At 49.4% G+C, this 27152-nt stretch overlaps 1 protein-coding gene across 1 annotated transcript in view; it reads right to left on the minus strand.

Moving 5' to 3' along the window:
* Nucleotides 1-18141, minus strand: part of KAZN (kazrin, periplakin interacting protein) — a gene marked incomplete at both ends in the record, with an annotated part of 432776 nt that extends 414635 nt beyond the window's left edge. Inside the window, one exon of the mRNA XM_080801783.1 lies at nt 17898-18141. Within this exon, the coding sequence (XP_080657909.1) occupies nt 17898-18126 (229 nt within the window). The remainder of the gene's footprint in view (nt 1-17897) is intronic.
* Nucleotides 18142-27152: the final 9011 nt, after the last annotated feature.

Here is a 27152-nt window from a genome sequence, read left to right on the forward strand (position 1 = left end):
CTGAATTGTACACTTTAAAATGGTACATGGTAAATTTTGGTAAAACTTAAAGTTTAACAAATGGTAAATGGTTAAATTGGTAAATTTAATGTTATGTGTATTTTTACTACAATTAAAAAAATGATTCAATGCCTCTTTCATTGTACATGGGGTCAAATCCCTATTTCTGGTTCATTTTCAAGAAGCTTCCAAATGTGTCCTCTCCACCTGCCCTCCCTCTCACTCTCACTCCCACTCTTTTTCTCTTTCAATGGCCGCCACTCTCCTAATCACATCCAGACCGGGAGCCCAATGCAAACACTAGCCCTTCCCCTGTAAGGCCTGTGGCACCCTGCACCGTTCTGTTGTCCACCTGTAGTGAGCCCAGCCCAGAGCCCCCTCCTGCACTTCTCTTTGCCTGAAGAACATCCACTTGTCCTCCAAGACTCAACTCAAGCACAGTGTCCTTTGGAGGCTCTCGCTGAGCCCCTCGCCTTGGTTTGGCCTCACACGTACCATCAGAGTACTTGTCACAGCGTCTTATGGGTATACCCTCCCATATGACACAGAAGCCTGTGCTGGTTACAAACATAGGCTTTGGGGTCACTGGGCTGTGGTTTGACTCTCAACTCTACCTGCTGTGTGAACTCAGGACAAATTACTTAACCACCTGGTGTCTCAGTTGCCTATTTGGTAAAAATTAGGCTAATTATAATACCCAATGTGAAGATTAAACACAGAATCGCACACACAGCTTTTGGAATGGCACCTTGTCCCTCCCAAGCACCCAGCAAATGTCCATGTCATTAGGATCCTCACCGTCACCATCAACCTCCCTCTGCCCCAGCAGCTTATGAGCTCCCCCAAGCCCAGCATGGGGCCTGCCATAGAGCAGACGCCAGAGAACCATACGTTGAATGACGTTACAATCCATCCACTCAGTTCCTCTCATTTTCCTTATGGGAAATCACGAAAGTGACTCGTCCAGTCGTGCAACCAACTGGAGGCAAAAGGAGGTCATGAACCTCCCACGTTGGGTCCTCGCTGACCACTAAGACACGACGGAGCAATATTCCAGCATCTTTCTATAGAGACGGGCTGCACATCTTACAAACCCCATCACGTGGCCCAAACAAAACTGCCCAGAGAGTGAGGCCAGTGCTGGACTCAGCTGCCCCCTCTCCGCATTCAAGGCCTTTCTTTGCCTCACAATGAGAGCTGGAAGTATCAGCAGACAAGCTATAAATAATTGAGAAGAAAATAATCCAGAAATTAACAGAGGGTCTGCCCACAAGTCAGTGGGGCTCCCTCTCCCAGGGAGGATGATGCATGAGCTGTCAGAGATAAGACTTTGGTTGGGCATATTTAAGGTAAGTGCAGACAACAGTGGGACGCCCAGGGAGTCCCTTCTGCCACTACCAAATGGGGAACCCTACAGATCAAACCACAAAATAAATGAGGACATTAAGCCTTCATACACTCTGGGATTTGTATTTGAGAAACCGAGATTGCAACTTAAAGTAGCTTCTCCTTCAAAGATTCTCTTACCAATCCCAAGTCGCTCCTCATTCAGCACTAGAGGTCTTCATGGGAGACTCTGACCCCGAGTCTTAAATACTCACAACTGAATATAACTGAATGTTCCGCATACATACGCAAAGCACTTAGAACAGGGTTTCCTGTTTATTAACTCAGCATTAACTTAATCCTTGTAAAAACCCTGTAAGGTGTAAACGATTATCAGCCCCACTATGCAGGTAAGAAAACATCTGTCATGGGACTCAACAAGATGGCATGCCAGGAGTGGGGGAACCGGCCACTAAGTCCGGGAATCCAGCTTCAGTTAAAGGAAGGTGGTCACACAACAGAGGGTGTTGTCTCGTAGGGTCCCTGAGAGATGGGACAGAAACACAATGGGAAGCTCCAACGTCCTCAGTGACTCATGACACCAACTGAATGGCCCAAGGTATGGGCCATGTTATTCATCCCCTGAACCTGTAACAGACAGCCCAGACAGCCCCCTCAGGAGCCGGCTGAAGAGCGAATAGCTATTTGATGGGCACCCACCACTATGTTACAAATGGTCAGGAGCAAAATAAATGCAAATGAGACCATGAGGGCAGAAAACCAGCTTCCTAAGTGTCTCCCGCCTGCACTGAAACGCCCCGCTTCTATCCCTGAGCTTAATATTTCATGCAAAAGGCAACACAGAGATTGCCGCTCCAAGAAAGCCCAGGGGAGGACGATCAGGATGACAAATGGAACCCTCCCCCTTGTATCTTGGAAATGCCAAGAGGTATGGGTGATGGGCTGAAATACCTGAACGAACTTTGAGTGAGCCTTTGGCTGAGGCTGATTTATGGGCAGAGTGGCCCAGCCTTCACCTTTATTTACATTGCTCAGAGCACATAAACTCCAAGAAAATTTAGTGTTTTAATTTGGGCATCTGGCTTGTGTTGTTTTTCCCCCACCCTCTTCTATGTTCACTGGAAAACAAGACCACACCGCAAACCTGTCCTGGAAGGCTCTTCTGTTTCCCACTTGCCCAGTTCAGAATGTAAGTTCCTTGAGGGCACAGAAAGGACGTGTTTATGATGCATGAAGGATGGACGCTGACACCTGTGTATCAGGGGGACATGCCTTGGATCAGGGGGACAGGCCTTGGACCGGGAAGCCAGCATCCCCACTCTAGCCCAGGCTCTGCTTCAGAGCACTACACGGACTCTGCCAGCTCACTGGTGCTTTCTGGCCTCAGTTTCCCCAGCTGCTAAATAAAAACTGGATGAGACGGTCTTCAATGTCCCTTCCAACGTAGTACAGACACTCTGTGATTCCATAAGCCCGCATGAGAGCTTTTCTCTGGTGCTTCCCTGTTCTCTCCACCCATTTCCGAGTCCCTCTCTCATACATGTCTATCACAAAATCATGGGCTTACGTTGTCCTGCTTAATTCAGGGAAGATGATATTCCCCAAATTAAACAACCAGTCTACTCCAAGACATTCTTTAAAGTGAACCCATTGGCTGAGTGATGTTAAAACTCACAAGTTGTGGGAATTTAAAAATGGGAGAGACTTCTTAACCAACACACTCACTTTGACCCACCCCACGTCCCAGCTCCTAAGCAACTGTCTGGGATGCCTCTTAGCAGTGGTGGCCGATGGAGCTGGGAGTGATGGTGGGAATGATGTCTACGGGCACACATCTGGCCTCGCAAGACACTGTGGCGGCGGGGCCATCCCTTTCTGTCCTTCTGTAGTCTCTCAGTCGTGAAGTCAGGGTTACCGTCAGTCTTCTGGAATCCCTCACGGTGCCCTTCCCCTGCTGCTCTTTCCCCCTCCGGTTTCCAGCAGTAGGTGAGCGCCTTACTTGTCCTGGTAACCCTAGCGCCCACCACGTGCCTCATCAACCAGAAAACGTGCTTAATAAATGTTAACTGGATGAATTAACAGAAAGAACTCGGTCTCCCACCGGGCACCTGCTGGGCTGCTGCGCAGGTGCGTGCGTTGGCGGCACCCATTCACGACCCTTACGGCCCCCATTTGCGACCTTTACGACACTCCTGGGGAGGGTGTCGCAAGTTCCGGTGCTATGCCCAGCAGTTGGCGTACACTCTTCCCGTGGTCTTCAATAGCACGGGATGTCGGCGTTAGTGTCAAGCCTGGGAGGAAAGTGAGAACTAGACTGCAGGGCAACTGGCCCACCTCGCACAGCTGAAAAGTGTTGAGAACAGGGTAGGCACCCAGGCAACAGGCTCAAGAGATTTCTGTCCTACACTTGGAACACTGAACTCACGTTGGCATCTTAGTATGTGCAAACAAGTCACTACAGCGAAAGCCAGTGTGGCCCTTCTCTAGGAATTACTGGGTCTCATCATACTGCTAGGTTATACCCCAATGATGGCCTGCAGTGGCTGCGAAAACCTGCATTTCCTCTGATGGCCAATCTGGATGGAAAACACAATAAAGGGAAGATTCTGCTCAGCCAGATGACGATTGCTGTTGCTCTTATTTTTTTCTCCTGAACTTCCAGACCCCAGTGCAGGAGTTGCTTTGTCAACACACCTGGCCGGATGGTCATCCAGGCTCCAGTGCTGACCCTGTTCCGCTGGACAGCTCTCCTCCTTCGCAAGGTTGGCCTCTGAGCCGCCTCTGCCCCTCTCTCATGTTCGCTCCTACGTCCTAGGTGGCCCACCAGCCAGATAGCAAATAAACACAAATGGAAAGAAACGAAAACCGTGTACTTGGGTCTTCCGGGTGACTTGAATCGCAGGTTATAAACCACGGTTAAAAGTAGGGTTTATAATGAGAAAGTGCACACCGCGTAGGGTGTTTGCCGTGGAACAGTGAAATGATTTTGTAAATGCCATCTTCTCTAATAAATCTGAATGCTGCTGGAGAGATTAGGCCATTATCCAGCACTGGCATAAATGAGAAAATGATATGATGGATCACATGCTTGAGGGGTTTTAGGAGTTAGCTGGAGATGGGGCAGGATGACGCTAGTTAGCAATGGCAGTTGGCCAATCAAATCATATTGCCCGAAATCTAGTTTAGGGCCAGTTCTGCTATTCTGACTGTAACTGGTGCTTTCCAATATTCATGCCAGGAAGTTACTATAGAAATTTCTGCCTACATGATGGAGGGTTTTTCTTAAAGTCAAGGGACCAAACCATAGATCAATCTGATTGTGTCACACGGAGGCAGAGTTAAACTTGAGGAAAAGAAGGATCCTTTAAAATCGGCGAAGTAGTCAGAGTTCTGGAACAGCAGTCCTAATTTTCCAAGGCAGTTCTCAGGCACCTTATCACACACGGCAACACTGAGGACCACTAAACAGGACTGAATACACATGTCCAGATGCATCTGGTAGCAGCAGGCCCTGACCTGTGGGCCACAGAGACTCTGGGTGACCAGAGGGAGCAGCTTAGAGAAAGTCCGAAGTTCTCTAACGTGCTCTAAGGTCTCTAACGTGGAGAGAATGAATCCTTTCTCTTGCGCGTATGCACCGTCATTGCCAAGTGCATGCAGATGCAGAAGCAGCATCCATTTGACCAAGCTGCAGAATTCAGTGTACTCTTATGCATTTATGTATTTTTTTTAGATAGACAGAAAAATTACAACTGCTAATGTTAGGGGCCAGAACTCATCCATTCAGAAAAATCTCTCTCTCTCTCTCCAATATTAACAAGGGTATACATAAAAACTGGGAATCACTGTTGCAGTGGGAATACGGATAGCAAAATCATTAAATCCAGAAGAAAATTGATGGTATGGAACAGCCATGTTGGCTGAAGTTTAAACCACTGAAAACTGGCCCCTGGCTAATGGTAGAAGCATGCGCATTCTCCGTAGGGAAGAGATAGTTTGTTGGTGCTAGTTTGGGGTACATTACCTGTTTCCTCTGAAACCCAGCCTGCCCCAGCCTGCCAGCCTTTGTGATGTAAGCTTTTCAGTTCTTAAACCTCCTTGTCCACTCATGTTGCAGACATCTGGATGATTTCTTAAATGAGCTATTTCTGGATACCGACCACAACTTCAAATACAAGTCTAAGGTACACGCGAGTGAGAAGAACTGGAAACCACACTCAAAGGACATCATGGGACGTTTAGCTCCTCCTAGGAGCAGGGCCTCTAGGCAACACAGAAATATCAGGAAAAGGACCTGGGGTATAGAACAAAAATACTCTTGCCTCTGGGAGACAAAAATCGGCTGGGGAATAAAGAGAATTTAATTCAAAGGTGGGAGAATTCAGTGTTCAATAATACAATATGTTATTAATAATGAAGAGATCTGTCTGCTGAATCCCAGAGTCTACCGAGCTTTGTGCCAGGCACCCTATGTGTTATTTCATCAAAGCAGTGGTGCCCACCCAGGGAGTAATTTCCCCCTCCCCACCCAGGGAAAAACCACAGGCATCACCTGAAGACTTTTTTTTGAAGCATCACTAGCATCTAGTAGAAAAGACCAGGGATGCTGCTGAACATTTGACAGTACACAAGACAGCCAAGAATCTTCTGGCCCAGAATGTCGTTGGTGCCAAGGTTGAGAAACGCTGCATGAAAGAACCCCAGACACCCTCTAAAGGAGACATTAGCGGGCTCCTGTTCTAGATGTAGACACCGAGAGCCATAAGGTCCCACACATAGAAGTTCTAGCGCCAGGATCTGGATCGGGTCTGTCTCACTCCCTTAAGCCCCCATATCTGCTGTATACTGACCTTTTAAGGTCAATAATGATCTCCAAACACAGGGGACGGCACCTCACACCACAGAAGTTCCGACACAAATGTCTCCTTCTCTTGTCCGTTATCCATTACACCCCTAGCGACTGACTTCTTGTTTCTGTTCTTCTAACACTAATCGAGTGGTTTTATTGTTCACATTTAATCCACTAGCTTACTCATTCAATCACCACTTATTAATCTCCTCCTGTATACTGAGCACCGTGAAGGTGCTAGAAGTAAACAGGTCAGAAGGCAAAGGAAGGGGAACTACAAATTCAGGGATTGACAAACTAACAGCCGGAGGGCCGCCTGTTTTTATAAGTAAAGTTTTATTGGAACGTAGCTACGCCCTTTCCTTTACTTGTCCTCTATGGCTGCTGTGCCCATTACCACAGCAGAGCTGAGGAGCTGTGACACAAACCTGATGCACCCCAAAGCCTAAAATATTTGCTATCGAGGGCTTGGCAGAAAAAGCTGGCCCACCCTACACCAGCTCCATCATCCAAGCCACAGAGCAGGTATCAAAGTGAACTCCAGACCAAATCAGGAAACGCTTCCGTGAATGCATGCAACTAGCAACTACAATGTCTATTGGCAGTGGGGGAATCTTAAACATTTAACACTAATACAAATCTACAACTCAAAAGCACCTGAATATTTTGGTCCTTAAAAATACTTTCTGCTTTTCTAGAGTCCCTTATGTCTTCAAAAGCAGTTCAATTGTGTATTATGGCTATGTTGCTGTCAGAGGTTTGGGAAGCCCATAGAGAATGTTCCTTGTCACATTGAAATTAAAACCAAGATCAGACCCCAAGCATTGCATCAGCTGGCCTGTCTGCTGCAGACAGAGACCTCCAAGTTGACACCGTCATCCGTTCCTCTAAGATGCAAAATACCCTGTTCTGATTTTCGCTGAGTTTTCTGCCACACGGTTGCCCCTTGGTCCATAGATGATTCAAGTCTAGGCAAGAACTTGGAGCTGCAGGAGGACCACATACTATGGAGAGAGTTGTGGCCACAGCAGAAGCGAAAACATGCACCTACATTATCAGTACGTTAGGTGGAGAGTTTAAACCAACACGGTTTGGTTGTACATCAACCCAAAGGCCCTAATGAAAGAGACCCCAAAGGTTTAATGGAGTCTCCCTGAAGGGACAGTGAAGACTGAAATTAGGCAGATTTATGGAAGAGGCTAAATCTTGCCTCCAACACTTGAAGAACACACACATCCAGACACTGAGACCATATAGGCCTTTACCCAGATGTACTTCCCATATTCAAAAATCCCAAATGACTGTGGTGGTGGGTGCAAAAACTTTTGCTCCAAAGGAGAGTTCATTCAAAGATGGGAAGGTCCCTGATACAGCCCTGCCCTGGCTTCTAGATCCCCAACTGCTTGACAGGGAAGCTGGAAGAGAAGCTCTAAGCTTAGGCATTGAGAAGATAAGTCATTTGTAAAACTTTAATCTCCCTTCACCATGGAGGCCAACACAAGCTTGGTGTGACGGTGTCACCATCTAGGCCTTCTAGGACAGGGCAGCCCATGTCCAAGAGGGAGGGGCCGAGGCAAGGTCAGATCTAACCCAATCATAAGCCATAGGCAGCCCTCTTCTGGCACCATGTAACCAGGCTGTGACGGGAGATAGAGGGGGGAATTTAATTCAATGACCAGCTCAATAATCTTGAATAAATCAGCTTAAATCACTGTGCCACAGGTTCCTTATTTAAGAAATAGATTGTTGTGTCTACCTCAATTCAGTCATATGGGCCAGCTGGTAGAATCCATAGAGACCTTGCCTGTGAATGTCTTTTTATACAGTGAAGATCTGGGTAGTGATAAAATTAAGAGCTTCCCTGGTGCCCTCCCGGGTACCAAGAAAAGAGGAAGAGTGGACAAACCCAGTGGAATCCCGGAAAGCAGGACCAAGCATTGGCTTTGTGGCCTGAGGATACTAGACCAAGCTTTTGGTTTAGAGGTAAGGTGATACACTGAAGGTGTTGGGGGTGTGTTCTGAGTTATCCTATGGTGGAACCAACCCATGTGTTGACCGGCTGACTTTTAATGAGGTTCTACTCTATTGGCCAATGATAATGGCCTGCTCTGTAGAACAGCCAACCATGGAATCATGATCCTTCTCCACAGGACTTCCATTAAGACTTCAATGTACCTCCTTGCCCCAGCAGGGCTGCCTGGCACCGCATCAGATTACAAAGAGCAACCAGAACACGTCTGCTAGCTAACGAGCCAATAGCCTCCACAAAATGGCAGCCAGGCATGGCCTTTCTATTAACTCTCAAAACTAAAGAGGTTTCAAATATTCCCATTTTTTTCTGACTTCATAGAGTAAATCTTGTAGGAACAGGAAAAACAATCTACTTGATGAACACATGAATAAGGATCATCAATATCCATACAATCACAGGTCCGTTCTCCCTAGCCATTCTTCGTCATGCTCTAGGGTACCACGACGGCACTCTCCGGGGTCAGCATCAAGTTTTCAAGTTTCATACCTAACTATCCTCAAGAAACGGTGAGGATGGAAGTTCAAATGGCAAGGCTGGGGGTGGAGGTGGGGGGAGAGACAGAAATCCCACCGTGTTCCAAGATGTACTTACTGAATTAAAGCAAGTACACCACGTTCAATGGTTTTAAACAAAGACACAAAAAAGTCCATGTTAATCAAAGAAAATGAACTAATTCATTTGTGGCAGCTGACAAGAAGCCCCAGCCTTGGCCAGGAGGCTGAGACAAAGAGTGAGCTTCTTTTAAAAGATGAAGGGCTATACCTGCACTGAAACTCATATATTTTCTTGTTCTCTTTGGAGAAAAGAAAGCTATTATTCAAGATCCAAGCCTTGCATCATCCACATCTTCCTTCTCCGTAAGGAGTGCCCTTTGTGGAAGCAGGTCCCAGCCCAAAGCTATTCCCCGCAGTGCCCAATCCCAATCTATCCAAAAAACTCGTACTTTTTAATAATCTCTCATGGTCAGTTCAACCTTTAGGAGCAAAACTGATGCATTTTCGCAGCATGGCTTTATCACGCTCACCGCTGTCATGCACATCTGTGAAGGCGTCTATATTTGTCACTTTCTCTATTTTGCCATTACATCTGTGTAGGCCTTTATTAGAAAATGTAATTATGTGTCCATGTCAGTCACACCTACTAGACCATGAGCTCCAAGAAAACTTAGTCCATATCTTATTAAATCTGCGGTCCCCAAAGCTATGTGCCCAATCTGTCAGACTGACGGACACCGAGAGAAGAGAGGAAGAAGAAAGGAAGGAGAGAAGGAAGAAGGGAGGTGGTGGGTGGGGTAGGAGTGTAAGCAAAAGGTAAAGCCATCCTACTGGCATGTCTTTACATTCCCAGACACAGTATCGCCATATTCTTGCCACCGTGAAACAGGCAAGGTGGGCTCTAGGGTCAGCTGAGACCAGGTTCCAATGCCCTGTTTTGTTCAGCAGATGACCACTTTCCAGAGCTTAGAAAAGCAACCTAGACTTTCTAAGCCTCAACTTCTTCATCTGTAGAATGGAGGTGATCGCATGACCTCATGGGCTGCGATACAGAAGTGAGACGGAAAAGCCTCCGTCAAGTGCATCCTTAATGCCTGGGAAAGCCAGATAGGGCTCATCACACTCTAGGTGTTGCTATCCCTATGACTCTCGGATGATCTCAAAAGGGCTTCCAGCTCCCCAGTTCTGATCCGGGAGCATCCCTTTTCCTAAGAATGAGTCAAACCCCTGCTAAGAGGGGTCCACTATCCCCTTTCCCAGAAAAGAAAGAAGTTCAAGACCTCTCTGGGACACTCTAGAGCCAAAGCCCAGCACTTTGATTAAAAAAAGGGGGGGGGGGATTCTCACATTTGAATACGGCTCAGCCACTAGTCTGCCCTCTTACCTCTGGCCAGACACCGATCCTTCCTTTCTATGGTGACAAAGCATATTTCATACAGCGAGGCTCTGAGGATTTATGATGAATGACTTAGTGTCTGACACGTAGATCCTAATTATAATTGCCACAATGCCAGCTTTAGAATGAAAATGAGTTCCTGGGCAGGAACCGGAGAAACCATGCACAGCTGTACAGCATCACTGGTCAAGCCAGTGGGCACTCCCCGGAGTCACATTCACTTTTGCTGGGATCCTGGCTCTGCCACTTGCTGGTTCCGTGACCCTGGGCAAGTCACATAACCTTCCTTTCTGTGCCTCAACTGTCTCAGCTGGAAAACGGCAAGTACACGCTCAATGCCAGTCCTCGATTATTAAATCAGTGCCCCTCTTGATACCACATGTAATGCAATAAGCAGGCCAAATCTCACAGGCTGTAATTAGCAATCAATCATGGGTACAGTCATTCATTCAACAACTATTTATTGAGCCCTTGCTATATGCCAGGCAATGTTTTAGGTGCTATAAATGGAGCCGAAAACAGACAAAACTCTGCTCTCATGCAGCCATCACTCGAGACTCACAACCTGGTCTCCCCTACTGCCTGACATAAAAAGCTGTTCTCAGCTGGGGACCGTTTTGGTCCCCCGTGGACATGGGACAGCTTCTGTAGATGTTTGTGGTCCCCACAACTGGGGTGTGGAGGGTTCTACTGGCATCTAGTGGGCAGAGGACAAGGCTGCTGCTGAACATCCCACAGTATACACAGCAGACTCCCTCCCCAGCAAAGAATCCTCTTGCCCTTAATGTCAAAGCTGCTGAGTCTGGGAAACTCAAGTATAAAAGTATCTGTAAAATATTAACACGTCCTTTGCTGGGCATGGTCTTGGGCAACTGCAGGCTTCTGAGACCACAGGGAGGGAAGCTGGCAAAGGGAAGGACAGAGGTGTTTGCAGAAGGAGACCACAAGATTCCAGCTTCGCCGGGACTCATGCCTCCCCAGACAGAGAAAGCAAAGTCCAGAAGCAGGAGGTCCCCAGCCCAAGATCAGATGGTTCTTTTCACTGGTGACAAGGGACCCCTGGGTTGTGGATCCTGCAAGCAGGATCTGGTTCCCTCGTTGTCAGCTCATTTCACACCCAAGTGACAGGTTTTGGTGTTCCCCTCATTCTCAACCAATGATTTCATCACAAGGACTCAGAAATTACGAGCCGCCTCGGGAAGTAATACTCAAGAAGAGAGACAAGTCTACAGCTCCCTCAACCTTCTCAACATATCAAATCAAAGGATGCTTCTGACTTAGGAGAAAACCCAGTTTCAGCAGCTGAGGGACCTGGTGGGTTTGGATTCCTGGTTCCATCACCACCAACCAAGTGACCATCAGCATCAAAGGGGAATGAGCGAGAGCTTGGGATCCAGAGCCAGAGCTTGGTCAAATAACAGCAGAATGTCCTTGTGGGAGTAACGCATCAATCCTCTGCCTTAGTTTTCTTATATATGATATGGGTACCAGAAAGGTACCTGCCTCATAAGTCATTACGAGGACCGAACGCATCAATTCAAAGCATTAATACAGGAAGGTTCTTGGAACAGTACACATGGCCCCAAGTGGAGACTACATCAAAACTTGCTGTCATCAGCACCATCGGAGTCATTACAATGTCATGTGACTTCAACTCTCCCGGTCCCAGCTTCCTCTTTTGAAAAATGGACGTTAGAGTTGTCACCTCATTGGGCATGGGATTCAATGATGTGTGTGGAAGCACTTGGGACAATACCTGATATTTGCTTCTTGAAAAGTCTGACAAAGCACTGAAACGACTTTTCATTTAGTCCTATGTTGAAGTCTCCGCCAGGCAAGAATTACACAGTGTCACGATGGTTCCAGAATGCCTAATGTTTGGTGATATACTCAAGAGGTGAGCTCCAAGAACCATTATGCCGCACCAAAGGCAAGTGTAAAATATTAGCTGTGGACCCACCTTCCTTGAGAGGGCACTTCACTCTTCATCACTCACATCACTTCGGACCACCTGTGGGGCTGAGACATACTGGTAATAGAAGAGCACCCCCAGAGCTACTCCAGTGCTCGCTCTGATGGAAGACGGCGGGGGCGGGAGCTGGGTGAGGCGACTCCTTCTCCCACTCTCCTCCACCCTCCTGGCCCAACTGCACTTCATAGGAGAGCACAGAGATCTTGGGGGTGCCCTGCAGAACGGCCTGTTAACCAGCCCCATCTGAGCTTTCACGCTTGGGTCTCAATTCATCAGAGGGAGAAGGGGACAGGAGCTTTTCAGAAGTCTGATCCAAAGGTCTGGCAAGGCCAGGTTAACAAAGACACCAAAACAAACTGAGAACCAATGATTCCCCGCCACACAGAAGCCACCTGCCCAAAAAGTTGTTCTTGCCAAACTCATTAAAAGTCTGTTCAGCTTCTTTCATGTTTCTAGTAGCTTAGGACTCCAAGGGCGAAGCAGGAATGCCCACGGAGCACAACCTGGACTCCACCACTTAGATCTGAGCTGCGTCCAACAAGCAAGAATGTTCTGGTCTCATCCAACCGCATGGGGATCTCTCGGCCTGGCCTTCCTCCAGCCTCTTCACAGTAGAGTTGGGGATGGCAGGGGACCCTGAGGATGGTGACATGGGCCAGCAGGTTTCTTACGTGCTGTGAAATGTCAGATACAATCTGCCACAATGGATGGTCACTCTCTTGGCTTCAGGGAAGCTGTCTCTTCCTAAGTGATCCTGCCTACACTGGCTCTGCCTGCATTTCAGATGACGGAGACATGGTGATGAGTGCTGTTGGTGCCACCCCAACATTCCATGTGTTACTGACCCCAGTACCCAGCCCAAACGGTACAGAGTAATTTCATGTACAAGATCACGTAAAAACCCATTCCCTGGCCTCAGCGTTCTTGCCTGATGGATGGCACAGGGTAAAAAGCCAAGTGCTAAACCTCACACAAACCAAACCAAGAAAACATCTGAAAAGAACTGGGGAATTGATACTGATTTCACTTTCCTTAGCTATATAACTCAGGAATAAATACAGGTGAAATAGGCAACGAATATGGCCAGGACCCTAAGCTTGACCTTCTGGGCCGCACAGGCAACACTCTAATCAGCACACCCCGCCCGCCAGGCCCGTCTGCCACAAGCTCACTGGCAGCCAGCGAGTCACAAATGATGACCTACAGGATTCCTCAAAAGTGCCAGCGGTCTTGGGGAGTTGGGGCGTAAAGGAATGGGGAGAACATGCCTTGTCTTACCCTGGGACGATATGGGACAGTGCTCCTACTATAAAACTCAGATTGGCTCAGATTTCTGGTTAAGAGCAAAGGAGTTTTGAAAAGCCTCCATAAATCCTGAAACATTGGAAGCATGGAATTAATCAGAGCCAGAAACTTGACTTCGGGGGTCCTCCGCAGACATTTCCCAAAGACAATGGGAAGACAGTAAATAATAGCCAATCAATAACTAATTTCAACCATGCTGTACTGATCTGTAAGTAATCTCTCCACGCATGGTGGTTTTCGGGAAGAACCTTGAAGTCCTGTCTCATGACAGCCTGCCGGGCGAGGGAAAGACACATGTCTCCTTCAGCCCATTGACACCGCTGGAAAACCAAGATGGACGTGACTCGAGCTCCGTAAGCTGGGGGCAGGCTAACGGTAGGTGACCTTCGAGACTCCACCCCATCTTGCTCCATCTTCTCTACCACTGGAAAACCTTTTCTCAAAAAAAAAGATAAACGTCTACTTGGGGAAACAAGAGCGCGGGTAGGATGAATTGGGAAGGGGATGCCAAAAGACAGAACTTCTTTTGCAAAGCAACAGTATCTAGCATCTCTGTAGACTGCTCACACGTTCAATCCAGTCCGGAGGTAATTCATACCTCACCGCAGAATTTCCACTGTTGTAGCGATGCTAGATGCAAACAGTCAGACCGGAAGTAACAGCCTATGTTAGCGCCTAGGGAGAAAAAAAATAAAGCTTGCATCTATTTATGGAAGGGGACCAAAGTATAGGAGAATGACCCTTTTCTCCATCCCCGTCCTAACAAATGCAGTAGGCGTCGAGTCCTCAACACCCCAAAAAGATGCGATCGGCACTCCCACTTGTATAGGCATATAAATACAATTACTTCCTTAAAAAATAAAAACCCAACAGACTAATAGCAGTAGGCACACATCCTACGAGGCACAAGTATTTTATGGTATATGCAGTTAACACCTATTTGAATCGCGTACAATGGAGCTTAATTGTTTTATTCTACGCATAGCAAAGCAACCAATTGAATCTAATATTAGTCATTCATCAGATAAAACATTTTCAGGGAAACAAACTGCTATATTTTCCCCTCAAAGAACAGCAAGCATTTTAAACACATTTTCCAGAGATGTTACGCTGAGGAAAACAGCTTAGAAATGTTACTTTAAACAAATCCGTTCTCTGGCTACCAACAACAAGACAAATTGGAACAAATGCTTGGCTCTGTTCTTTCCGAGGCTCCTTCTGTCCACCTGTCAAAGGCAGTTTTGAGCCCCCCCACCCCCCAACCCTAGAGGCAACTTGGGAGCTGTGAAATGTGCCACCCTGCCTGGATGCCCTCTGCACGGGATGCCAGGATCCTCATTAGGGATTATCCAACTCACTCGAAGCAGGGCGAGAGGAGATGGGCCGGCTGCCAAGTGTTCTTTCAACACAGATTCCGAAAGAAGATCCTGCAAAGTGTCGAAAGCCCAGATTTTCAGCCAGTTCACTTTCTAGACTCTGTTACATAGCAACCAAGCCAGCTCACACAGGGTACCAACCAAGTTAATATTTTGTTTAAATGACACACTGCATTAACTCTCTAGGAAAACCCAAGTTCTCCTCGTCGACTTACCTAGGGTCAGGTACCATGGCCGGAACAGAACTCCCACGGTGAATCGATGCGCTTGTGTAATTCATTAAAAAAAATTTTTTTTTTAAACCCCAAATTTGAAAACAGATTTAACGAGTTCTTGGCAGGGAGAGCAAGAGTGACTCTTCCCCGTAACCATTTGTGCTAATATTATTAAAAGTACATTAGCATTCATTTAATCTGCATAATGCCCTTTAGTAAAATATGACTTCTGCAGATGCATTTTGAAAGCTACTCGTTTCATTCAAAACTTTGATTTGATAAAGGACAACTCACTAGCACCAGACGGTCCTAGGGCTTGGGGCCATTCAATCTCCCCAACACAGACAAAATTAAAACAGAGGACGCATTCGGAAGACAAGTCATTAACCCCCAGGAACCGAGCTTGACTTGTATTACGAAGAAGCATGAGGAAACCAATAGACCATGCTTTAGAATTAACTTGGGAGAACCCCATCCTTTCTTTCCTTTAGGAATAGGAAAGCACCAGCTGAAGAAACCACTAGAACACATCTACAGAGGGTTTCTGTTCTGGCAAGAATGCTGCCACAGGTCATGAGAGAAAACCAAAACAAGAAAATAAAAACAAAACCGAAAATATTCGCAGAGGCCAACTAATGTAAAAAATACTGAATTGGGGTATTCCTGTCGAGTTAAAGTAAATGATGTTCTACTGGATTATGGGTTGGGGGGGCTTGTTTTCTTTTCAACCATCACCTTGGTTTGAATTCACATCAATTTAAGAGGGCTAGGTGGGCAACAATTAAGTTGAATTAAAACCTTTAACATTTTCTTCTCTGATTATAAAATCACTAATTCCCCCTGGTAAAGGTGTCGAAAAATAACAAGGCTACCCAGAGGAATAATCAAGACCATCCTTCATCCAACCCCCTGCCCCCAACAGATGGCTTACTAACCCGGGCAGGCATACTCCTAGGAGTGTGAGGGAGATGCTGGTCTCGGGAGTTTTGAAGGCTCCCGAGAGATCCAAAAGTCATGTCCACAGCCTTGGGCACTTTTGTAGGGAAAGAGAAGAAGGAAACTGCCCACCGTTGCTTCACCGCAACAACTGGACCACCAGCTAAGTGTCTCAGTGTCCAAGTCGGGTGAGTGGATCAGCGTCGTACTGACCTCCTTAGCGTGCTCAGTCTGCAGCTGGACCCGGGACTCAAATGAAAGCCACTTAACTTTTCCTTGGCTGAGGAAAGGGGGCAGACGGTGGGAAATAAACCAGCATTGTTCAGGGCTCCTTAGCATGGCTTTTGATTCTTAGCAGAATGCCAGTTCTTAGTGATTTCCTTAATGTTGGAAGAGCCTGGACCTATAAAGAACAAAGCACCACCACGCAGTCCAGCTCCCCGCCCCCCGCCCTTTTTTTTTCCCCTCCAGATGCCACAGTAGAGTATCCTCCACACACAATGACAGCGCAAGGGATAAATGGCACAATAACCAGCTACCCACCTTGAAAACTGCAGCAAATTACAGCTTTACAACACCTTCCCACCATTACGTCATGGCTACTTTGGTCCCAAATTCCCACCCTGATTCCTAAGACTTCTGACCAACTCCCCAAAGTACCAAGTTAACATGACTTGGAATTCTGCATAAAACTAATGTACAGGCTTTTTAACACCTCGCACCACGAAAAGCACACCTTCCCCGGGGAGGTAAGGAGCAAAAGAAACTGATAGGAGAAGGCATTAACAGGAACACAGACACTCTCTCGCAACACTTAGGAGAAGCTCTTGAAACAACAACAAAACGAGGAAATTCCTCTGAGCTGCTGAGCTATTGGTACCTCATACTTCATCAAGTGACATATTTGTACAAGTGGCCTCCTAGACTGGATCATTTTCTCTGCCAGATTCGGGATTTCAGCAGTTCAGTTAATTAATCGAATGATATTAATAATCAATGATACCATTTCTTAAAGAGCAATTAGGCCAAAACAAAACAAAACAAAAGACTGAAAAGCCAGTCTACCCTTTGACTTTTCAATTCACAGAAACCAAACAGGACATTTTTGGATGCTTCCTCCACCTTTAACCCTCCCAGGGGTTTCAGGGCTGCATCACTGTCAATGTCAACACGGTCCAGCTGTCTTTTTTCTCCCTCCTCCTCCAAAGTGCAAAGAGTCCTTTCCAGCAGCGGCTCCCTGCAACCCACCGTCTAAGCCTTCATTTCGCCAGGAGCCCATCACTCAGCCTTGGAGGTCCAAGATTTCCCCTTGGAAAGTGCTCTCGGTGTTTATATTTGCTGGAAATTTAAACTCCCTGCTGAGCAGACCATCTACTACTGTTGCATCGATATATTCCGCGGTCCGCGCGATCTCAAAGGGGGAGAAAATAAAGTCCAGATGCAATCGAGACAAGGGATTTGGCATCCGCGGAGAGAAAGTGCAAGCCGGTTCAATCCTCGACCCCAACCAAGGCAGCGGAGCCCGGAGCTCACTCTCTGAGACAGTCTTCCCCAGAGAAGGAGCCCTCGGAACTGGGGCGGGGGGCTGGGGGGAGAGCTGCGGCATTCACCCCTGCCGGGGATCGGGGCAAAGGCCCGGGCACAAAAAGTTTGCCCACGGAGGCGGGGGCTGTGTGCCACCTAAAGGGCACTTTCCGCCGCGGGAGGGGCGCCGCCGGCTGCGCCTGGCTCCCGCTGGCCGCGGCCGGTGTGACCGTGTGAACCCGTGCACACTGCGCCGGGGTTTTCCTTAATGACAGCAGCCTGGAACTCCCAGCAGCGGTGCAGCGGTGGCCACCGCCGGGAGGAAAGGGTCGCGAGCCACAATGCGCGGCGATCTCGCCCCGGGGTGTGGAGGCTCCGAGTCCCCGGCCACCTCCGGCCCGGGTCCCGCTCGCTCGCCTCCCCTCCGCCCCTGGCGCCGGGTGAGCCCTACCTTGCGCGCCGTGCTGGTGGTTCTCCATGTTCGCCGCCGCCGAGTCCGCCGCCGCCGCCGAGGCGCTGGCCGCCGCTCCCGGGCCCGGGCCGGGGCCGCCGCCGCCGCTCAGTTCCGCCAGTCTCCGGTTGGTGGCCGTGAGTTCGGCTCGCAGGTTGGTCACCTCCTGGCTGGCCGACTGGACCGCCCCATCGATGCGGAGCGCGAGCTGCTTATTGTCTTCCATCATGCTCAGGATTTTGGCCTGGGGGCGAGAGAGGTGACAAAGAGCTGCATGATGCGCGGGGGGCGCGCGGCCGGGCACCCCCGGCTCTACCTGTTGGGTCCCCCGCGGCCCGGCTCCCCCGCGCCCCGACCCCCAGGCACCGGCAGCGCCGGCTCCTCCGGCGCAGGAATGACAGCGGCGCCTCCAGCCGGAGCCGCGGCGGTAGCGAGGCGGCGTGGGGGGGGGGGGGGGGGAGGAGAAAGAGGAGGAGAAGGAGGAGGAGGAGGAGCAGCGATCGCCGAGACCCCGGCGCCGAGCGCGGCTCGGGGAAGGACACCGCGCGCCGCCCGGCACTTTCACTGGAGCCTACCATTCGCCGCGAGCTCCGGAGGGGGCCCGCACCCGGGACCGGGCGCACCCTCGGCCTCCCGCGCCCCCCACTTCGGGGACACACCCCCCCGGGGGGCGGGGGCGGCGGGCGGCGGCCGCGAGCGGGCCGAGGTGGCGCCCCCGGCGAGAGGTAGGGGGCGCCTGCTCCACGGCGAGCCCTCGGTCCCCTCCCAGGAGCGGTGGGGCAGCCCCCGCCCGGGCTAGCAGGCTCCCCGCGCGGAGCCGGGGCCGGGGCTGGGAGGGGGGTGGGTGCTCGCGAGAGAGGGGTGCTCGGCAAAGAGGCCCGGAAGGGGAGCCGGGATGGAGCTCCTGGGGGGGAGGGGGCAGCTGGCTCGATCTCAGGAGTGGAGCTTTGCCTTCCTTAAAATGCGGGTAGGAAACGGGCAGCGAGCGGGGAGCTGAGCTAGTGCCCTGAGTGCCTCTCACTCTCCGCCCCACTCCGTCTCCACCACCCCCACCTCCTCCGCCCCCACCTGCACTGTCCGCCCTTCGCGGGAGGAGCTCTCTACCCGGCCCCAGGGCGGGCCCCTGGAGCTCTGGCCTCCCCACAGCCTGCACCCGAGGTGGAAGGCTGGCCTTGGCCAGGTCCTAAGCTCCTTGGCTGGGCTAAATATTGGGAGTCGAAGGGGAGGAGGCCAGGAGAGAAGACCGGAAGGCATCCAAGGGGCTTCTCTCTTTCTCCTCCTACTGGAGGAGTGAGAGTGTGGAGGCCCTGCTGCCTCAGTTTATCCATTCCCTTTTCAAAGGAGAACTGAGGTAACCTTAAAGTTGATAAACCTATCCGGCTCCTCTTTCTCCCAGAGTACAGGCTTTGCATTTTTCACTGGGGCCCTGGATTCCAGCCACCAGACCTTGTTACCATAGCAAGCTTCATTCCATGCAAATAGGACAATCTGAAACAGCCAATGTAACCCTGAGGACAATAGTGCACCACCACCGGAGCTCAGTCAACCTCGGCAGAGTAGCTCAGAGCCCCCTGCAGAAACTGGTGGGGAGCCCTGGCACAGACTGAGGGTGCCCACCCTTGAAATTTATCAGCATCTACTAAGTAGGAAGCCTACTGTGTGCAAAGTGCTTAGGCTGCACTATCATCTCTTTGGAGTGAGGATTAGGAATTCTAACTGAGAGAGGAAGAAACTGAAGCTCTGGGTGGGGGGGTTAAGCGATTCACCCAAGGGGCCCCGCAGAAATCAGGTGAAACCAAGACCGGAAGTAAGCAGTCATCTGATTTCCAATTAGTCCCACTGTGCCCTGGATGCTAGATTTTTATTTGGAACCATAAAAACCCACTCTTGCTCCAACCCCCTGGGGCCACTAACAAGCTTTTGTAAGAGGGCAAGGCAGTACTGGTGGAACGTGTGAATGCAGACACAATTTTTCACTGTCTGTTCTACCAAGCTAACTGGTCAGCTGGGGATTGAACCCCTGACCTGGGTCTCATTAGCAGGAATTCTGACCCACTGGACCAACCAAGGAATTTAGGCTGCTTGGTATATCTGTAAATCAGGATTTAGTTCTTTGAAGTCCTTTGGTTAAATTACGGGGGAACCTAACTGTGAGTCTTCAAAAGGTGGGGGTTGTCATGGTTCAGCCACTATGGAAGACGGTTTGGTGGTCCCTCAAAAAGTTATGCACAGAATTATCATATGGCTGAGCAATCACACTCCTGGGTGTAGAGCCACAGAACTGAACAGTGATACCCCCAACAAAAGGTTGTAGGCAAACGTTCACAGAAGCACAATTCACAATAGCCAGAAGGTGGAAACAACCCAAATGTCCAACCACAGATGACTGGATAAACAAATGGCGGTATATCCATACAACGGGCTATTACTCAGCCATGAAAAGGAACGAAGCATTGACAATTGCCACAGGGTGGTTGAAGGTCGAAAGTAGTGAAAGAGTGAAAGAAGTGAAAGAAGTGAAAGAAGCCAGACACAGAAGGTAACATGATTTCACTTCTGTGGAATAGCCAGACTAGGTAACTCCAGACAGATGTGGGTGCCAGGGGCTGGGGGAAGGGGAGAAGGAGGAATGACTGCTTAATGCATACTGGGTTTCATTTTGGGGGTGATAAAACGTTTTGGACGTAGAGGAGGTAGTTGTGCAACATCGTGAATGTACTGAATGCCGTTGAATTATTTGCTTTAAAATGGTGCATTTTAGGGGCCCCTGGGTGGCTCAGTCAGTTAAACATCTGACTCCTTTTTTTTTTTTTTTTTTTTTTGACTCTTGATTTCAGCTCAGGTCATAATCTCAGGGTTGTAAGATCGAGTCCCGGGTCTGGCTCTGTGCTGGGTGTGGAGCCTGCTTAAGATTCTCTCTCTCTCTCCCTCTGCCTCTACCCCTCCCACTCTTAGAAAAAAGGTTCCTTTGATGTTATGTGAATTTCACCTCAATAAAAATAAAAGTCAGCACAGATGCAAATAGCAATAAACGGGGGGTGGGGGGTGGGACGGGAAGACTGTGTCCTAGGAACAAACTCTCCCAGGAAACCAACAGGAGCAGCTCTATCTGGACAGCTCACCGAGGGCTTCAGCTTTGGCGTGGGAGAAGGAGGGCGGTCAGTTTTCACGCGTGATTTGTCTTTGCATCCTTGCTACCTAACCCATAGTAAGCCCTCTGCAAATGAGTATGTGTGAGCGTGTTCGTACAGTAAACAAAATGACCAAGTGTTACTCATTTTCCTCTTCGGTGAGATTATTCCCACCCACCAGAATCTTAAAAATCAAGTCAAAACAAAACAAAACAAAAAAATCCAACAAGGAAAACAGAAAGCAAACACTCATTCCTTGAGCTCCTTCTCGTTTCTCGCTGCCTCCTCCTTCCCCCCCTTTGTAATACAACCATTGAAATGTCAAGAAACGCACTTTAGAAACTCCTGGGGTGCCTCCTAGGATTTTAAAGAATTTTATATTTGAGAGATTGCTTCTTAACATGAAAGGGGGGCTTTTCCCAGCTGTGTCTCCTTATGTTCACCCACATGCAAAAGGACCAGATCTCAGACAGAAGGCCTGGGATCAATTACCCGCTAGCATCCCTTCGATTTAAACCAAAAAGATTACTAGTCTACCCCCCAACTTCCGCCACCACCCCTCCCTAGGTGACCTCAGGTAACAAAATGGTCACAGAATCCACACCCCTGCCGCCTTACCTAACACCCTATTGCAAGCCCACTTTGCCCATCTGCAGGCTGAGGTGCTTTACAGCTCATTTCTTGGGAGACACATATAAAAGTGGGCTCCTCTCTCCTTGGGATCCGCGACTCAGCATGGGACCGTGCATATTCTTAATGTAGCCCAGCTTCACAGCCCAGGCAACTGGTGTTAAGAACCGTGCCAGAAAATGGGCTTGCTTCGTAGGGATGTGCTCCCGTTTCCCAGTGTTCCCAGTTGCCATCTTTCCCCATCTGCCAAACCCCTTTCAAAGCTCAGGCAGTGCACTGGTTACCCTTGGGCACTCACCAGCCTCTGCCAGGATTCGCTGAGTGCCCCGTCTTCCTGAGCGGAATAAGCCACTGAGCAGACTACACCATGTGCATTGGGTGCCCTTCAACGTTTACCTGGGCACTTTGGAAAGTCTGCAAAAGCATCCTCGCTCAGAGAAAAAAGAACTAATAAGAACCAAGGCGGAGAGCCTAGCCCACTGCTGACAGCCATGTCCTATGCACCTCCCTTCTCCCATAAATAGAATGACCTTATAATTTAATGTCCAAACTGGGACACTTTTGAGAGTGAAAGAGGGTGTTATAAATAATGAAGCTGGGACCAGTGGCATAAATCGGAACCGTCCCAGGAAACCCAGTGTATGTGTTTGGCCCACCCTGCAGCCAAAGGAGGCTATCCGCTCCTAGAAGGCAACATCGGGGTCATTTATCCCAGCACTCCTGTTGTATACTGGTGGACGGAGAAACACAGAGCCAGAGACAGGAAGGAGTTGGGAGGGATGAAAAGCGGAGTCTTCAGGAAATGACCCATCATCCTACTAATGTGTACCCAGCACCAGAGACTGTCAGACTGGACCTTTGCTGCAGGGGCACTTCCTAAGGTCTAGATCTGAGAGCGACCTCATGGTCTTGGGCAACCTGGCCTCTGACTTCATCGCGTACCCCTCTCCCCTTGCTCACTACCCTCCCTTTACTTAATTGCTTTGTTAAGATGTAGATCCTTAGCCCCAGAATCTCTGAGGAGGTGCCCCAGATCTGCATCTGCAACAAGCTTCCCAGGAGTGTCTGTTGGAGTGCGAAGTTTGGGACTCCCCGCCCCAGGCGGCCGGGGCAGGTGCTCATAGTGCACTGTGCATGCGCGTGCACTATGGACCTGGGGAATGTCTGCAAGGGCCCCCCGATCCCTCCCTTCTGGCTGCTGTCTGTCCTGTCTTTCCCACCCCCTCCACCCGAGAGTCCCTAGGGAATCACCCTCCCTCCTTCCCTGCAGACAGACGCTCTGTTTATTCAAATTGTCACATGCAAATCCCGGCCAATCTAGGAGTTGTATCTTTTGTCCATAGACGCAGTTTACTTTGGCCGAGTGGGTTTTAGCACGTGCTCTAGGGAAAAGGGCAAAGCATCCCTCAGCCAGATGCACTCGGAACTTGGGCCTCTGGGCGAGACCAGGAGGGGGACAGGGCCGTGGACATCGAGGGGAGTGTGCAGGCCCTGAGCCCCAGCGGTGAAGCTATCGTCCCTTCCCGGCAATGCTCCTCTGATGCCGTTAGTCACCGTCATATCCACAGTCATGAAGTGAAGGGGTGGAGGAGAAAGACACTGGGAGGGGACAACAGGGCAGAGGAGCGTGGGGTTTAGAGAAATAGCCTGGGACTATAAGTGAGAATGTATGTATGCAAGGGCATCTGTATGACACACACACACACACACACACACACACACACGCACGCACACACACAATCAGCACAGAGCACAGTTATGAGCATGAGCTAATGGTCATTAGCATGACCAGCTCGGTCATCTCGGCATGTCCTCCACCTGCAAACAGTCCTTCCATAACCACTTATAATTCAGATGTCCCCACGCGTGGACTAGATAAGTATAAATATACCTACTAACCATGGACTCACACACACAAACATCCAGACTTGAAGCCTCTACTTCTTCATAGCAATGTAATTTTTTTCCTTCTCAAATGTTCCTTGTGTTTTTGATGTTTCTTACGTGGTGTGCTGCAGGGCTTACAAAGGGATGTGCCCGATGGCCTGGGCTCTTGGCTCTTGCCCCTGTCCTGTCCTGTGCGATGGTGACAATAACAGCGAAGCAGAATACAGAATACAGAAGCCTGAGATAAACATGTCTACCTGTAGAAAACCATCCCTACTCCCCAAAGAACTCAACCCCCAGGTATCTTGCCAGACCTCCTGCCGTCTCAGGTCTTGGCTCTCTGCAAGGGCCGGGCACTGTGGTATTTTCCAGCACCACACAGCAGTCTCTGGGAGGCTCCTTCAACAAGGCTAAAGAGAATACGGTCAAGGCTTCCAGCCCTTGGGTCTCCAGCTCCAATTCGTCGTCTCAGGGAAGCCCCCTCGCCATGGCCCACCGGCAGGACGATGCTAACCGATGTCACCAATGATCTCACTCTTCTCTGAGCTCAAGAGTACAGTCAAGGCACAGGCTCTGGAGTTAGTGAGACGAGGGTTCGAGTCCCAGCCCTGCCACTTACTCTGTGACACGAGCAGAGTTAGTTAACTTGCCCGAGTTCCAACTTCACCAGTGACAGAATGGGATGATGTGACTACCTACTTCACAGATGTGTTAAGGAATTAAATAAGCCACGGCACATGAAGCATCTGGCCAGGTGCCTGGTGCCTGGAAGCCCTCGGTGGATGTTATCAGTGATGTAGACACCATGAGGAGGGCCTGGAGAGGAGGTGGGGGGCGGCGAGGGCTGAGGGGGCGGCTCCTATCCTTCGGGTGTCACCATGACCCCACTGCGCTCATCCATGCATCTCCACCAGCAGAGGCTGAATCTTCCCAACACTAAGGGCGGGTGTGAGGATCCCCTTTCCGCAGATCAGGAGAAGCCCCAAGCTCAGGCTTGCTCCCACCGCCCCAGCTAGCAGGTGCAGAACCAGAGTGAGGCCCCAGTGTGTCTGATTCTAACACATCTGCCTTGTCTTCCTTATCCCCCGTCACTCCAGTGCATGAACACAGTCTCTTCCCCGTGTGCCCTGATGCACCAAGGGACCTCCCGCGTCCCTCCCAGCCCCAGGCCCTTCATTCTCGGCCAGAGGCACTGATGGGGAGAGACGGAAGGAACCGCTCCTTGGTGGCCAGAACAGTAGTTCTTCCAGGCCCTGGGGACCCATTTGGTAAATTAGTTCTTTTGGTTCACGAAATGGTACCCCAGGGGTTTGAAATGCTGCGCAGACCTACCCTAAGTGGGTCATTTATTCTTTTCTCACGGATAGTGTTGTTCGTGTGATCTCCATTCTACACGAATTGTTTGCTGTGCTTTCTAGGGGTGGGTGCGGAGATAGGTTTTGGGGGTGTTTTGTTTTGTGTGTGTGTGTGTGTGTGTGTGTGTGTGTGTGTGTGTATGTGTGTGTGTTTAACAGTAGTGCATTAGACTCAGCACAGAGCACAGTGGGACTTTCCAAGAATGGGATTTTCAGGACCCCATATGTTGCTTTGCCGTTTATTTAACCAAATGATATCTTCAAGAGAGGTTTTTTGCTCATTTCTTCTCCCACCCCCACCCCTTGCTCAGACTTTTGAGAGATTCAGCTTCCCTCTCTGTTCATTTCTTTCTACTCCTAGGATGCCTTATGCACTGAGACTCCCTTCTCCACCCCACCCCTCCCAGGATCAGTGCCATAAAGACCAGTAGGGACCTCCCTCCAGGCCATGGTGCAGATGTCACATTAGGCACCAACTACCTGGAGAATTAAGCCCCTGATGCTGCTGATGCCCCACCCCCCAAGGCATCTCAGATATGGAAACGTGTCCTTTCTCAGAAACTGGGAGCAGCAGTAGTAAGAAAGGGCCTTGGAGTCTCACCCCTGGAGTCGACACTAAACCTTTCCAGCACTCAAGTGCCCTGAGAAAAAGCATGTATTAGCCAAACAGTATACCCCGTTCAGCCCAGTGTGCCATGAAGGACGGTATCGGCAACCATCTGCTCTGATACTCGGGATCAGCCGTCCAGTCGTACCCATGATTGGAAGAGAGCTGTTCTACCCGACGCTCAGCTCATTGGGATCATGTGTCTCTAGCCAGTAAATTGTGACGTTGCCATATTTATCTTAATTGACTGCCCCTTTATTTGTTTACCTGCCTTATTTTATGCCGGGGAGAAGTAATACAATTTTATAATCCAATACTGGGAACCACGAGGTCATGTTATGAGATGTGTTTGTGGTTCAAGAGGGAAATGTGTTAGCTCAGAGCAACCTTGGTTCAGGCGCTTTTAGCGTCCTCTGCCATCTTGGTAGTGAAATGGTACCCTGACACCTGTGTCCCGTGTGCGACGGCGGATATGTGCCCCTTTTGAAAAACAGAACACGAACAGACACTTCCCCAGTGAAGACCTACAAATGGCTAACAGGCACATGAAAAAATGTTCATCATCGTCAGCCATCAGGGAAATTCAAATCCAAACCACATTGAGATACCACCTTACTCCAGTTAGAATGGCATAAATTGACAAAGCAAGAAACAACAAATGTTGGAGAGGATGTGGAGAAAGGGGAACCCTCTTACACTGTTGGTGGGGATGCAAGTTGGTGCAGCCACTCTGGAAAACAGCATGGAGTTTCCTCAAAAAGTTGAAAATAGAGCTACCCTATGGCCTTACAATTGCACTACTGGATATTTACCCCAAAGATACAGATGTAGTGAAAAGAAGGGCCATCTGTACCCCAATGTTCATAGAAGCAATATACATAATAGCCAAACTGTGGAAAGAGCTGAGATGCTCTTCAACAGACAAATGGATAAAGAAGATGTGGTCCATATACATAATGGAATATTACTCAGCCATCAGAAAGGATGACTACCCAGCTTTTGCATCAACCTGGATGGGACTGGAGGAGATTATGCTGCATGAAATAAGTCAAGCAGCGAAAGTCAATTATCTATGGTTCCACTTACTAGTGGAGCATAAGGAATAGCATGGAGGACATTAGGGAAAGGAAGGGAAAAATGAAGGGGGGGCGCAGAATCAGGGGGGAAGATCAACCACGAGAAGACTGTGGACCCTGAGAAACAAACTGAGGGCTTCAGAGGGGAGGGGGGTGGGGGATGGGTGAGCCTGGCGGTGGGTATTAAGGAGGGCTTTGGATGCATGGAGCACTGGGTGTTATACATAAACAATGAATTTTGGAGCACTGCATCAAAAACTAATAATGTATAGTGACTAACACAACATAATAAAAAATAACCAAAAATTAATTTATTTAAAAAAAGAAAATCAAAGAGCTCCGAGGTTTGGTTTTAAAGGAGGTTGGCGGAGGCACAGAAACAAGGGCTGGGGGGAGTGGCATTCTCTGGCATCCTGCACCCACGTGTCCAGCCCCAGCCCCTCCCCCAGCACGTCGCTTCCACACTTAGACCCTCAAACCGCTGGGACTCTAGGTGCCAGAATGCAAGTGTTCACGCTCTGAAACAGCTCTCCTGTATCCAAGAGATGGGAAACAGTCTGGAAAAAAGA

The sequence above is a fragment of the Martes martes genome (assembly GCF_963455335.1).
Source record: "Martes martes genome assembly, chromosome: 4".
NCBI lineage: Eukaryota > Metazoa > Chordata > Mammalia > Carnivora > Mustelidae > Martes > Martes martes.